Here is a 16,132-nt window from a genome sequence, read left to right as displayed (position 1 = left end):
TATATCCTTAAACGGCAGACGGTCCTCTTTCTGATAAAAGTGGTCTCCATGGCGGATTCGCAGCAAGATCACTTTTATTGGTGGGATAGAGGGGCATCCTCTCCCCTGACAGGCCTGGAGCCAAGTGAGGGAAAGATGGCACCCACTCGGCTCCATAACATTGGATGACAGAAGTGACGTCAAAACATCACTTCTGCCCAATGTTCTTAAAAAAGGGGGAAAAAAAAATACATGTATTTATTTATTTAAAATTGCATTTTAGTGTAAATATGAGATGTGAGGTCTTTTTGACCCCCCAGATCTCACATTTAAGAGGAACTGTCATGATTTTTTTCTACTACAAGGGATGTTTACATTCCATGTAATAGGAATAAAAGTGACCCAAACATTTTTTTTTGAAAGGAGAGTGTAAAAATAAAAAATAAAAAAGTTAAATAAATAAGAAAAAAAAATTTAAAGCGCCCCGTCCCGCCGAGCTCGCACACAGAAGCGAACGCATACGTAAACGGTGTTCAAACCACACATGTTAGGTATCACCGCGATCATTAGGGCGAGAGCAATAATTCTAGCCCTGGACCTCCTCTGTAACTCTAAACTGATAACCTGTAGACATTTTTAAATGTCGCCTATGGAGATTTTTAAGGGTCAAAGTTATGCCGCGTACACATGACTGGTTTTCCCGTCAGAATAAACTCCGAAGGTTTCTGCGACTGAAACTCCATTCCAGCGGTCTTGCCTACACACGGTCAATCCAAAGCCTGACCAAAGTCTGCCCGTCCAGAACGCGGTGACGTACAGCACGTACGACGGGACTAGAAAAAGGAAATTCAATAGCCAGTAGCCAATAGCTTCCATCTCGTACTTGCTTCAGAGCATGCGTCGTTTTTGGTCCGTTGGAACAGCACACAGACAAGCGGTTTTCCCGATAGGTTTTGAATCTGGCGGAGTTCCAGCAGAAATATTTAGAACATGTTCTATTTTTAGGTCCGTCAGAATTTTCGGAAAAAAAAAGGTCCGATGAAGCCTACACACGATCGGTTCATACGATGAAACGATTCCGCCGGACTTCTCCTGTCAGTCATTCCGCTCGTGTGTACACGGCATTAGTCATCATTCCACGAGCGGGCGCAATTTTGAAGCGTGACATGTTGAGTATCAATTTACTCAGCTTAACGTTATCTTTCACAATGTAAAACAATATGGGCTAACTTTACTGTTGTGTTATTTTTTAAATTCAAAAAAGTGTATTTTTTCCCCATAAAATTGTGCTTGTAAGACCACTGCGCAAATACGCAGATACGCAAATACAGTGTGACATAAAGTATTGCAACGACCGCCATTTTATTCTCTAGGGTGTCTGATAAAAAAAATGTATAATGTTTGGGGGTTCCAAGTAATTTAATTAATAGAATTTTCTGGCAAAAAAAAAATGATTTTAACTTGTAAACAACAAGTTTGAATAATAGGCTCGGTCTTTAAGTAGTTAAGGGAGATAAAGAATGTGATTTGGTCATAAAAAGTATCTAATGATGATAATTAGACTTGAGGGGTATTCATGGGAAATGGCATTCAAAGGGTAACTTTTTTACCCGTTAAACACTATAGTGACCTTAAAGTGATACACACTGTTTAACCATTTGCCTACAGGACACTTTCACCCCCATCCTGCCCAGGCCAATTTTCAGCTTTCAGCGCTGTTGCACTTTGATTGACAATTGCGCGGTCATGTTACATTGTACACATAGGACTTTTATATCATTTTTTCAGACAAATGACATTAAAGCGTTCAGTATTCTCAAGGCTTCTAAACATCATATTATTTGCAAGTACTCTGTGGACTTTATCATCTGTTCTGGGATCCAATAAATGTCTCTCTCTGGAGAACCAAGTTGCTGTGGAGATTGATTTGGATTGGAGGAGTTTGCATTATATACGCTGTTTCCATGGTAACACTAATAGTTACTGTATATTAATTATTGGTCATCACTTATATGTTTAAAACAGCCAGACAGATACACTATATTACCAAAAGTATTGGGACGCCTGCCTTTACACGCACATGAACTTTAATGACATCCCAGTCTTAGTCCGTAGGGTTCAGTATTGAGTTGGGTCCTCCCCTTTGCAGCTATAACAGCTTCACCTCTTCTGGGAAGGCCGTCCACAAGGTTTAGGAGTGTGTCTGTGGGAATCTTTGACCATTCTTCCAGAAGAGCATTTGTGAGGTCAGGCACTGATGTTGGATGAGAAGGCCTGGCTCGCAGTCTCCGCTCTAATTTATCCCAAAGGTGTTCTATTGGGTTGAGGTCAGGACTCTGTGCAGGCCAGTCAAGTTCCTCCACCCCAAACTCGCTCATCCATGTCTTTAAGGACTTTGCTTTGTGCACTGATCCAAATCATTTGGTGGAGGGGGGATTATGATGTGGTGGAGGGGGGATTATGGTGTGGGGGAGGGGGGATTATGATGTGGGGGTGGTTTTTTAGGGGTTGGGCTTGGCTCCTTAGTTCCAGTGAAGGGAACTCCAAGAGCCCTTTCACACTGCCAGCACCCGGTCGGCGGCGGTAAAGCGCCGCTAGTTTTAGCGGCTCTTTACCATTGTTTTTGCAGCACTTTTCGGGTGCTAGTGGGGCACTTTTAACCCCCGCTAGTGACCAAAGAGTTGAAAGCACCCGCAAAGCCCTGCTGCCAAGGTGCTTTGCAGGTGCCTAGGTGGCACTGCCCATTGATTTCAATGGGCAGGGACGCTTTAGGAGCACTGTTTACTACCAGTGCAGTGCCTCAGTGTGAAAGCACTCGGGCTTTCACACTGGGATTGCAGATTAGGCTTTTTTCAGATGCTTTACAGGCGCTATTTTTACCGCTAAAATGCCTGAAAAAGGCCTACAGTGTGAAAGGGGTCATAAGGCATCAGCATACCAAGACATTTTGGACAATTTCATGCTCCCAGCTTTGTGGGAACTGTTTAGGGACGGTCCCTTCTTGTTCCAACATGACTGTGCACCCGTGCACAAAGCAAGGTCCATAAAGACATGGATGAGCGAGTTCGGGGTGGAGGAACTTGACTGGCCTGCACAGAGTCCTGACCTCAACCCCATAGAACACCTTTGGGATGAATTAGAGTGGAGACTGCGAGCCAGGCCTTCTCGTCCAACATTAGTGCCTGACCTCACAAATGCGCTTCTGGAAGAATGGTCAAACATTCCCATAGACACCCTCCTAAACCTTGTGGACGGCCTTCCAAGAACAGTTGAAGCTGTTATAGCTGCAAAGGGTGGGCCAACTCAATATTGAACCCTACGGACTAAGACTGGGATGTCATTAAAGTTCATGTGTGTGTGTGTGTAAAGGCAGGCGTCCCAATACTTTTGGTAACAGTGTAGATATTAGCCTTGTGTGTTGGACCTACAGGTCCTAGGGTGAAGGTCCGATATGAAGAACTTGGGCTTTACATTCTGTATTTATACGGGCAAACCAAGGACTGTCCATTGTAACAAAAGCCCATATGTCTAATTTTAATTCTTGTATTTTAAATAATTTGGAATGACTTGCAAAATTTGCATCTTGAATCCCTGGCAATGGCAAAATTCCTGATTGGTGTGGCACCGCTTCTCCGACTTTTATGTATTCCTCCATGAGATGTTTCCCTGTTGTCTAGCAGAGGTCAGACTTTGCTATGTCCTCTCCTGACAAACTAAGGCAGCAAGTGGATGCTAGATTTCTCTCTGCACCCCGTGATCACCTCAATTATTCTAGAAATATGAGATGATCTGATTGGTTGCTCTGGGAACAACATGCATGAACAATTTCACTTTATTACAGTGTCACCTATTGATGTCCATTACCTTCTTCTCCTGGACTCTGATGTACTTTATGGTCCTACAAAATTGGGGAAAACACAGAATTTTATTGTCAGGGCCGATCGACAGTGATTATCATAGAAATGATGTTCTGTCATAGAAGAAATAGAAATGCAGACATACGTACACAAAAGTTATATTTAGAAAGTTCTCTAACCACTGTACACAAGAACGAGGATCTCACTTTCTACACGATTTAACCAATTTGCCATCAACTCCTTTCCATTATCATTATTGTGTGAATTAGAAGATAGGTTAATAGGTGTTCACTGAAAGTAACGGCAAATACATCGAGCCAAACTCGTCTCAGGGGAAAGGACTCCCCCTTCTTTAGGGCAGAGAATAAACTGACAAAGGATCTTCATCGGGGAGAATTGTCAAAAACTGTCTTTGTGGTTTTATTTATTTTTGACACATTTTTGGGGGGAATGGGTAGGGGTGGAGTATAGTTAGTGAATATTGTGATTAGTATGGTATCGGGAAAGGTACCATTATCGGGAAAGGTACCATTATCGGGAAAGGTACCATTATCGGGAAAGGTACCGTTATCGGGAAAGGTATCGTTATCGGAAAGAGTACCGTTATCAGGAAGGGTACCGTTATCATGAAGGGTATCGTTATCGGAAAGGTATCGTTATCGGGAAGGGTATCGTTATCTGGAAAGGTATCGTTATCGGGAAGGGTACCATTATCGGGAAGGGTACCGTTATCGGGAAGGGTACCGTTATTGGAAAGGTATCGTTATCGGGAAGGGTACCGTTATTGGAAAGGTATCGTTATCGGGAAGGGTACTGTTATCGGGAAAGGTATCATTATCTGGAAAGGTACCGTTATCGGGAAGGGTACTGTTATCGGGAAGGGTACTATTATCGGAAAGGTATCGTCATCGGGAAGGGTATCGTTATCGGAAAGGTATCGTTATCGGGAAGGGTATCGTTATCGGGAAGGGTATCGTTATCGGAAAGGTTCCGTTATCGGGAAGGGTATCGTTATCTAGAAAGGTACCGTTATCGGGAAGGGTACTGTTATCGGGAAGGGTACTATTATCGGAAAGGTATCGTTATCGGGAAGGTATCGTTATCAGGAAGGGTACCGTTATCGGAAGGGCACCGTTATCGGGAAGGGTACTATTATCAGAAAGGTACCGTTATCAGGAAGGGTATCTTTATCTGGAAAGGTATCGTTATCGGGAAGGATATCGTTATCTGGAAAGGTATCGTTATCGGGAAGGGTATCGTTATCTGGAAAGGTATCGTTATCGGGAAGGGTATCGTTATCTGGAAAGGTATCGTTATCGGGAAGGGTATCGTTATCTGGAAAGGTATTGTTATTGGGAAGGGTACTATTATCGGAAAGGTACCGTTATCGGGAAGGGTACCGTTATCGGGAAAGGTATCGTTATCTGGAAAGGTATCGTTATCGGAAAGAGTACCGTTATCAGGAAGGGTACCGTTATCATGAAGGGTATCGTTATCGGAAAGGTATCGTTATCGGGAAGGGTATCGTTATCTGGAAAGGTATCGTTATCGGGAAGGGTATCGTTATCTGGAAAGGTATCGTTATCGGGAAGGGTACCATTATCGGGAAAGGTACCGTTATCGGGAAAGGTATCGTTATCGGAAAGAGTACCGTTATCAGGAAGGGTACCGTTATCATGAAGGGTATCGTTATCGGAAAGGTATCGTTATCGGGAAGGGTATCGTTATCTGGAAAGGTATCGTTATCGGGAAGGGTATCGTTATCTGGAAAGGTATCGTTATCGGGAAGGGTACCATTATCGGGAAGGGTACCGTTATCGGGAAGGGTACCGTTATTGGAAAGGTATTGTTATCGGGAAGGGTACCGTTATTGGAAAGGTATCGTTATCGGGAAGGGTACTGTTATCGGGAAAGGTATCATTATCTGGAAAGGTACCGTTATCGGGAAGGGTACTGTTATCGGGAAGGGTACTATTATCGGAAAGGTATCGTCATCGGGAAGGGTATCGTTATCGGAAAGGTATCGTTATCGGGAAGGGTATCGTTATCGGGAAGGGTATCGTTATCGGAAAGGTTCCGTTATCGGGAAGGGTATCGTTATCTAGAAAGGTACCGTTATCGGGAAGGGTACTGTTATCGGGAAGGGTACTATTATCGGAAAGGTATCGTTATCGGGAAGGTATCGTTATCAGGAAGGGTACCGTTATCGGAAGGGCACCGTTATCGGGAAGGGTACTATTATCAGAAAGGTACCGTTATCAGGAAGGGTATCTTTATCTGGAAAGGTATCGTTATCGGGAAGGATATCGTTATCTGGAAAGGTATCGTTATCGGGAAGGGTATCGTTATCTGGAAAGGTATCGTTATCGGGAAGGGTATCGTTATCTGGAAAGGTATCGTTATCGGGAAGGGTATCGTTATCTGGAAAGGTATTGTTATTGGGAAGGGTACTATTATCGGAAAGGTACCGTTATCGGGAAGGGTACCGTTATCGGGAAAGGTATCGTTATCTGGAAAGGTATCGTTATCGGGAAGGGTAACGTTATCGGGAAGGGTACCGTTATCGGGAAGGGTACAGCTTAGTTAGTGAGTGGGGTATAGTTAGTTAGAAGGGTATAGTTAGTGAGTGTGTAAGCAGGTGAAATTAGCAAGTCTACCACTAGGTGGCTCTGTCCCAGAATAGTGTGTGGTAACAGAAAATTATGTAATCAGGTGCTTGGCCCCTTTTAGGTACAGCCCTACTGTGGTGCGGTCATAAATAAGTATTAATGACCCCAGGAAGGAGAGAGACTGTGTAAAGGGAAGATTGCTGAAGGGTAAAGTTGTAGGCTGCTTTCATGTGACTGCTGTGGATCGTCAACGGGGGTATAGTTAGTGGGTGGAGTGTAGTTATAGTTAGTGGGCAGAGTATAGTTAGTGACCTGGTTAAAAAGTTAGAGGGTGGCATATAGTTAGTGGGCAGAGTATAGCTTGTTGGTGAAAAAAACAAAAGGAGAGGAGCGCCGCTAAGTAAAAAGGTTTATTTACAATTGACAAGTAAAAGTATCCACTTACATGTAAAGACGGTTTATTGGGCAAGATGATACATTCCAAAGTGGGAAAGTGGGAGGACAATCACCGGTTCCCAGGGACGCCCCAAACTTATGCCGCAATCTGGCGGGGAACCAGGACGGAACACGGTCTGTCTATGCAGAGGAGCGGAGCAGCAACCAAGGAAGCGGCTTGTGATGTCAGTAGCAGGAAGGAACACAACACGTTTCTAAGCGTGCGCAAGGTCCGTACGGCACATGCGCGCTCCTTTTTCAAGTGTAAGGATAGGAGAGAAGTAAGGAACTATTTATAGCAGACCTCTGCTGACTGAAAGACGCTCGCAGCTGATTAATTAATCAGCGGAGGGCATATCCCAAACATTCACGTATAATCAGGAAACTGCAATCTCTAAATATGTAAGAAAATATGTGTATATTACATACAAAAAATATATTTAAAATCTCAAAATGTATATATTCTGTAATAATTGCATGTTGTACTTAAAAGAATCACTATATCTAATGGAGACATGTCATATAAAAAAAGAAAACAATAATTAAAATAATTCTATAACAAAAAGCACTGAAGAGGCTACCAGATAAGAACAATAAAAGTTATTTTAAAAGTAGTCACTAAATAAAATTTAAATAATTATTAACCTAAAATTCAATATTATAATGGTACATTCCTAAAAAAGGAAGGTAGATGATCAAAAAGGCAAAAAATAATAATAAGATGAAATAATAAGATAGATGCATGTGCGCATAATTAAAACAAACCCAACTGCTATACGTAATGTGCACAATATGCTTGATAACATGCACATAGGTAGCATCACAAATAGTTGGTACAGAACGTGTATGATATATGCTGAATGTACAAGAAATGCAACGTATGCATGCACCTATTGTCACATGCACACGAGTATATAACAAAAGTGCATAAATTGGGATAAGGATAATTATTGCTAGGTCACCAATTATGACGGGCATCATAAACAGAGAACAAAAACAGGAAAAATTATGCAAAAATGTTTAAAGGATGGTATTAATTTCAAGTTCCTCATTGAGTCCATTGGGGGCAAGCGTGTCAAGAGGGTAAATCCAGAATGTTTCGCGTTCGCATAATCGCGAAAATCGCTCAGCTTCAGATAGACCCTTAGGTATAGATTCGATGACCCATACTCGAAGGCCTGTTGTGGAGCGAGCGTGATACTTTAAAAAATGGCGTGGCACACTATGTTTATCACAACCTAGTTCCACCAAACGGCGATGCTTGCCAAAACTCTGTCTTAATGGACAGATGGTCCGGCCTACATATAAGTGCTTACAGGGGCATATGAGGCAATACACCACATAATCGCTAGAGCATTTGTGGAATTTGTCAAAGAGGAAGAGTCTACCTTTATGGGTAAAACTCTTTTGTCCATGATTGACAAATCCACAAGTCAAGCACAATGGTTTATTGCACCTGTACATTCCTACTAGAGGAATAAGACAGAGAGGAATATCTTTAGTCATACATTTTAGCTTACTGGGTGCTATTTTGTTTTTCAATGTGGGGGCCCTTCTGTAAGTGACCTTAGGTCTTTGGCACAAGGTGGTGTTCAAATGGGGGTCTTGCTTTAGGATGTTTACGGAGTATATGTTCCATCTTTTTGTATTGACTATGGAACCCTGTAACAAAGCGTACCTCTGCCTCTTCCAGGGGTTTAATGGTCTTAGGTTTCTTGCCCGGAAGATACTGGTTATAGGCCTGTTCTATCAGTGGTGGGGGATAGCCTTTCTCAGTAAATTTATTTTTGAGATGTGTGCTCTGGGTAACATAATCACAAACTCTTGTACAGTTTTGCCTGAGTCTGCAGAACTGTCCTTTTAGGAATATTGTTCTTCCACAATGGATGGTGGCAGCTGTCATAGTGCAGGTAAGAGTTACCTGCAGTAGCCTTAGTGTAATTGCGAGAAAAAATTCTATCGCCTTCATGGTTGAGCTCTAAATCAAGAAAGGCTAAACTGTCCTTATTCTAGACTGCTGAAAAGGAAAGCCCCAGGTCATTGGTGTTACAATGGATGACAAAGTCATCAATCCGGGAGGGGGAACCATCCCAGATGATGACGATGTCATCGATATAACGACCAAAGAAGACTATGTGTTTTCGGCAAAAGGGTTATTATTCCAAATAAATAAATTCTCCCAATGACACATGGTCAAGTTGGCATAAGATGGGGCAAAATTGGCTCCCATAGCGGTACCATGGGTCTGTAGGTAGAACTGGCCTTCAAAATGAAAGTAGTTGTGAGTGAGGCAAAAGGACGTCGCATCCAGAATAAAGGCAGCCTGTCTGGTATTGAGCATGGGGTCTGTTAATAAGACATTTTGCACCGCCAATAGCCCCACATCATGTGGGATCGACGTATATAAAGAATTTACATCAAGGGATAACCAAGAGTAGCTATCAGTCCAAGTATAGGGAGATAAAAGTTCCATCAAGTGTGTGGAGTCACGTATATAAGACTGTAAAGCCTGAGCCAAGGGTTGCAAAAAAGGAGTCTACATATAGAGAAAACCCACTACTGATGCTGTTCATGGAGGCCACAATGGGTCTGCCAGGTGGATTTTGTGCGTCTTTATGCAATTTAGGTAAATGATAAAATTAGGGCGTACTATAGAATTCTTTATGTATAAAGGCAGCCTCTTTTTTATCGAGAACACGATCAGTAATGGCATGTGTAATGAGGAACTCAGCTTCTGTGCGAAAGGAAGGCAGGGGGTCACAAGGCAATTTTTTTGTAGGTTTTGCTATGGGAGAGTAGCCTCATAACTTCAGCTACATAGGCAGATTTATCTAAAATGACAATTCCTCTGCCCTTGTCAGCTTGCCTAATTACAAGATCTGGGTTATCTAGAAATTGTTTTAGAGAAATTAATTCTCAAGAAGTTAGATTATGCTGACTACATTTTTTGTTAACTGATTTTTGACAGTTTTTGGAAATCCGCAAACACAACCCTATAAAAGGCTTCCAAATAGGGTCCCTTTGACTTGGTGGGATAAAAGGAAGACTTTGGTTTTAATGATGTATGTGCTACTTGGGGGGGATGTTTGAAGATGCTGTGTAAATAACTCATAATTAGAGTCAATACTAACAGGATCCTCAACCTCAATTTCATCATTATACACACTAAAGGGACTATCAGTAAGCTCCTCTAAATTGGTATCTGTTGAGGTGGGGAAGGGGAAGCGCACAGAAGCTGAGTTCCTCATTACACATGCCATTACTGATCGTGTTCTCGATAAAAAAGAGGCTGCCTTTATACGTAAAGAGTTCTATAGTACGCCTTTTTTATAATTTACCTAAATTGCATAAAGACGCACAAAATCCACCTGGCAGACCCATTGTGGCCTCCATGAATAGCATCAGTAGTGGGTTTTCTCTATATGTAGACTCCTTTTTGCAACCCTTGGCTCAGGCTTTACAGTCTTATATATGTGACTCCACACACTTGATGGAACTTTTATCTCCCTATACTTGGACTGATAGCTACTCTTGGTTATCCCTTGAAGTAAATTCTTTATATACGTCCATCCCACATGATGTGGGGCTATTGGCGGTGCAAAATTTCTTATTACCAGACCCCATGCTCAATACCAGACAGGCTGCCTTTATTCTGGATGCAACGTTCTTTTGCCTCACTCACAACTGCTTTCATTTTGAAGGCCAGTTCTACCTACAGTCCCATGGTACTGCTATGGGAGCCAATTTTGCCCCATCTTATGCCAACTTGACCATGGGTCATTGGGAGAATTTATTTATTTGGAATAATAACCCCTTTGCCCAACACATAGTCTTCTTTGGTCGTTATATCGATGACATCGTCATCATCTGGGTTGGTTCCCCCTCCCGGATTGATGACTTTGTCATCCATTGTAACACCAATGACCTGGGGCTTTCCTTTTCAGCAGTCTGGAATAAGGACAGTTTAGCCTTTCTTGATTTAGAGCTCAACCATGAAGGCGATAGAATTTTTTTCTTGCAATTACACTAAGGCTACTGCAGGTAACTCTTACCTGCACTATGACAGCTGCCACCATCCATTGTGGAAGAACAATATTCCTAAAAGGACAGTTCTGCAGACTCAGGCAAAACTGTACAAGAGTTTGTGATTATGTTACCCAGAGCACATATCTCAAAAATAAATTTACCGAGAAAGGCTATCCCCCACCACTGATAGAACAGGCCTTTAACCAGTATCTTCCGGGCAAGAAACCTAAGACCATTAAACCCCTGGAAGAGGCAGAGGTACGCTTTGTTACAGGGTTCCATAGTCAATACAAAAAGATGGAACATATACTCCGTAAACATTGGAACATCCTAAAGCAAGACCCCCATTTGAACACCACCTTGTGCCAAAGACCTAAGGTCACTTACAGAAGGGCCCCCACATTGAAAAACAAAATAGCACCCAGTAAGCTAAAATGTATGACTAAAGATATTCCTCTCTGTTTTATTCCTCTAGTAGGAATGTACAGGTGCAATAAACCATTGTGCTTGACTTGTGGATTTGTCAATCATGGACAAAAAAGTTTTACCCATAAAGGTAGACTCTTCCTCTTTGACAAATTCCACAATTGCTCTAGCGATTATGTGGTGTATTGCCTCATATGCCCCTGTAAGCTGTTATATGTAGGCCGGACCATCTGCCCATTAAGACAGAGTTTTGGCAAGCATCGCCGTTTGGTGGAACTAGGTTGTGATAAACATAGTGTGGCACGCCATTTTTTAAAGTATCACGCTCGCTCCACAACAGGCCTTCGAGTATGGGTCATCGAATCTATACCTAAGGGTCTATCTGAAGCTGAGCGATTTTCGCGATTATGCAAACGCGAAACATTCTGGATTTACACCCTTGACACGCTTGCCCCCAATGGACTCAATGAGGAACTTGAAATTAATACCATCCTTTAAACATTTTTGAATAATTTTTCCTGTTTTTGTTCTCTGTTTATGATGCCCGTCATAATTGGTGACCTAGCAATAATTATCCTTATCCCAATTTATGCACTTTTGTTATATACTCGTGTGCATGTGACAATAGGTGCATGCATACGTTGCATTTCTTGTACATTCAGCATATATCATACACGTTCTGTACCAACTATTTGTGATGCTACCTATGTGCATGTTATCAAGCATATTGTGCACATTATGTATAGCAGTTGGGTTTGTTTTAATTATGCGCACATGCATCTATCTTATTATTTCATCTTATTATTTTTTGCCTTTTTGATCATCTACCTTCCTTTTTTAGGAATGTACCATTATAATATTGAATTTTAGGTTAATAATTATTTAAATTTTATTTAGTGACTACTTTTAAAATAACTTTTATTGTTCTTATCTGGTAGCCTCTTCAGTGCTTTTTGTTATAGAATTATTTTAATTATTGTTTTCTTTTTTTATATGACATGTCTGCATTAGATATAGTGATTCTTTTAAGTACAACATGCAATTATTACAGAATATATACATTTTGAGATTTTAAATATATTTTTTGTATGTAATATACACATATTTTCTTACATATTTAGAGATTGCAGTTTCCTGATTATACGTGAATGTTTGGGATATGCCCTCTGCTGATTAATTAATCAGCTGCGAGTGTCTTTCAGTCAGCAGAGGTCTGCTATAAATAGTTCCTTACTTCTCTCCTATCCTTACACTTGAAAAAGGAGCGCGCATGTGCCGTACGGACCTTGCGCACGCTCAGAAACGCGTTGTGTTCCTTCCTGCTACTGACATCACAAGTCGCTTCCTTGGTTGCTGCTCCGCTCCTCTGCATAGACTGACCGCGTTCCGTCCTGGCTTCCCGCCGGATTGCGGCATAAGTTTGGGGCGTCCCTGGGAACCGGTGATTGTCCTCCCACTTTCCCACTTTGGAATGTATCATCTTGCCCAATAAACCGTCTTTACATGTAAGTGGATACTTTTACTTGTCAATTGTAAATAAACCTTTTACTTAGCGGCGCTCCTCTCCTTTTGTTTTTTTCCTTGATGGATCTGAGCTGACTTCACTCCAGAGAAGAGCGGTCCTTTGTGAATATCCTGATACTGTGTCTCACAAGAAAATTCTTATATCCGGTGTCTTCCTACATATCGTTTATTCCTTATGGATTTTCCCTGGACTATGGACTGCTTTTCAGCACCTGATAATTTTAATCAACATCACTCAGGCTACACCTGGATTAATTCAGCATATGACTTTCTGATTCATTTATAGCAATTTGCTTCACTACCTCTGAGCGCCAGTTTATTTTTATTTTTATAGCTTGTTGGTGGGGTATAGTTAGTGGGCGGAGTATAGTTAGTGGGCGGAGTATAGTTAGTGGGCAGAGTATAGTTAGTGGGCAGAGTATAGTTAGTGGGTGGGGTATAGCTTGTCAGTGGGGTATAGTTAGTGGGCGGAGTATAGTTAGTGGGTGGGGTATAGCTAGTGGGTGGGTTATAGCTTGTGGGCAGGGGTATAGCTAGTGGGCGGGGTTAGATAGTGGGTGGGATATAGCTAGTGGGCGAAGTATAGTTAGTGGATGGGGTATAGCTAGTGGGCGGAGTGAAGCTAGTGGGTTATAGCTAGTAGGTGGGGTATAGCTAGTGGGCGGAGTATAGTTAGTGAGCTATTTAAAGTTAGTGGGCGGAGTATAGTTAGAGGGCAGAGTATAGCTAGTGGGTGGGGTATAGCTAGTGGGTGGGGTTAGATAGTGGGCGGGGTATAGCTAGTGGGCAGGGTATAGCTAGTGGGCAAAGTATAGTTAGTGGGTGGGGTATAGCTGGTGGGGTATAGTTAGCGAGCTGGTTAAAGTTAGTGGGTGGAGTATAGTTAGTGGGCAGAGTATAGTAAGTGGGTGGGATATAGCTTGTCGGTGGGGTACAGTTAGTGGGTGGAGTATAGATAGTGGGTGGGGTATAGCTAGTGGGTGGGGTATAGCTAGTGGGAGGAGTATAGTTAGGGAGCTGGTTAAAGTTAGTGGGTGGAGTATAGTTAGTAGGCAGAGTATAGTTAGTGGGTGGGATATAGCTTGTCGGTGGGGTATAGTTAGTGGGCGGAGTACAGTTAGTGGGTGGAGTATAGATAGTGGGTGGAGTATAGATAGTGGGTGGGGTATAGCTAGTAGACGGAGTATAGTTAGGGAGCTGGTTAAAGTTAGTGGGTGGAGTATAGTTAGTAGGCAGAGTATAATTAGTGGGTGGGATATAGCTTGTCAGTGGCGTACAGTTAGTGGGCGGATTACAGTTAGTGGGCGGATTACAGTTAGTGGGTGGAGTATAGATAGTGGGCGGGGTAGAGCTAGTGGGCGGGGTAGAGCTAGTGGGCGGGGTAGAGCTAGTGGATGGGGTATGGCTAGTGGATGGGGTATAGCTAATGGATGGGGTATAGCTAGTGGGTGGGTATAGTTGGTGGGCGGGGTATAGTTAGTGGGTGGAGTATAGTTAGTGGTGGAATATAGTTAGTGGGTGGGGTGTAGATAGAGGGTGGAGTATAATTAGTGGGTGGAGTATATTGAATATTGTGATTGGTCGGGGTACAGTCATTATTAGTATGGTTGATATAATATAATTGGGGGAACCCGCCCACACTGTACAATCTTCAGAATACTCTCTACCAGACACTTACTGCTGGGTCCTCCTGTGTGGAGGGCGGAGTCTTTGCATCCCCTGAGGGGGCGGAGCTCTGTGTACTTTGTCCATCCTCCGGTAATCGGACAATCAGCTGTAATGTCGTCCCATCTGGTAATTTCAGGTGATGGGTCTTCCTCTGCAGAACCCGATCTCGTGCTGTGATAGGAGGAGACAATAAGGGAAATCTGACAGTAAAGTACCATAGAAAACACAGGGAAGTGGAATTCCTCCTCCGGGAACACGGACACGTTCTATGATCCTTCCACCACAAATGTTTTCACAATGATAAAATTATTTTTTTGTTCAACAAAATTCCAGTAAAATGAAAAGTCTTCCTCCTCTCTCCTCTTTGATGTCCGTTCATATCTCTTCATGTTTACATTTATGGCCCAATGAGACCAGCCAGAGTGAAGAAGTTTCCTTTTCCTGGAATTGTGTTGAATACGCCAGGCCCGGCGAGGTCGAAGAGCCGCCATAATACAAGTATGAGGGGTGTACAGCCGGATCCCTCGTGGCACAATAATGTGAGTTCAGCCCGGGCTTTTTGGGATTCAGAACTGACATCAGAATAATCATTTCAAAGTAAACGGAGCGTTTGGCCGCGGCGCTGATTGTTTAATCATCTTTAATCATTTCTCAATGAAGTGAAATTTACTCAGAGAGATGAAGAGTGCCAGATACTCACTTATTGATTACAATCATGGAGGATCCCGCATGGAGGAGGGGTGAGTGCTGCCATGATTTGTTCTCGAAATGCAGGAGCAGAATTGGAAGACGGGGACAGAGCGTTGTCACCCTATAACAGGAAGTGCCTCAACAAGTACCTCCATGGCAGAATCACCGGGGATTTTTTTAATGAAAGCTTCAGATTTAAAGCTGAACGAATCTAAAAATGCGATTTAATTCATTTTTAATAATCAAAGCAAACTCCCCCAATCCATTTATCCATCTTTCCATCCATCCATTTATCCATCCATGTCTCCAAGCCATCCATCCATGTCTCCTTTCATCCATTCAAGTCTCCATCCATGTCTCCATCCATCCACATCTCCATCTATCCATGTCACCATCCATCCATCCATCCATCCACCCATGTCTCCACCCATCCACGTCTCCACCCATCCACGTCTCCATCCATGTCTCCAAACATCCATCCATATCTCCATCCATCCATGTCTCCATCCATCCATCCATCCATGTCTCCACCCATCCACGTCTCCATCCATGTCTCCAAACATCCATCCATATCTCCATCCATCCATGTCTCCATCCATCCATGTCTCCACCCATCCACGTCTCCATCCATCCATGTCGCCAACCATGTCTCCATCCATCCATCCATGTCTTCACACATCCACGTCTTCATCCATCCATGTCTCCATCCATGTCTCCAAACATTCATCCATATCTCCATCCATCCATGTCTCCATCCATCTATGTCTCCATCCATCCATCCATCCATGTCTCCATCCATCCACGTCTCCATCCATCCACGTCTCCATCCATCCACGTCTCCATCCATGTCCCCAAACATCCATCCATGTCTCTATCCATCCATGTCTCCTTCCATCTATCTATCCATGTCTCCCACCA

The 16,132-nt window shown here is 42.8% G+C and overlaps 2 protein-coding genes across 3 annotated transcripts in view; both read right to left on the bottom strand.

The window, feature by feature from the left end:
* LOC141147296 (protein mono-ADP-ribosyltransferase PARP14-like) overlaps positions 1-16,132 on the bottom strand; it is a 421,364-nt gene that overhangs the window by 215,665 nt on the left and 189,567 nt on the right. The gene's annotated exons all lie outside the window — the stretch shown is intronic.
* The window catches only part of LOC141147298 (protein mono-ADP-ribosyltransferase PARP14-like), a 242,929-nt gene that overhangs the window by 215,560 nt on the left and 11,237 nt on the right, over positions 1-16,132 (bottom strand). For both annotated transcript variants that reach the window (XM_073634506.1, XM_073634507.1), the window contains exons 2-3: positions 14,535-14,695; positions 3,844-3,877 (exon numbers count right to left, since the gene is read on the bottom strand). In XM_073634506.1, the coding sequence (XP_073490607.1) occupies positions 3,844-3,877; positions 14,535-14,695 (195 nt within the window). The remainder of the gene's footprint in view (positions 1-3,843; positions 3,878-14,534; positions 14,696-16,132) is intronic.

This window comes from Aquarana catesbeiana, linkage group LG06 (assembly GCF_042186555.1).
Source record: "Aquarana catesbeiana isolate 2022-GZ linkage group LG06, ASM4218655v1, whole genome shotgun sequence".
NCBI lineage: Eukaryota > Metazoa > Chordata > Amphibia > Anura > Ranidae > Aquarana > Aquarana catesbeiana.
Note: the sequence above shows the minus strand (reverse complement) of the source record. Positions and strands in the feature narration are given on the sequence as shown.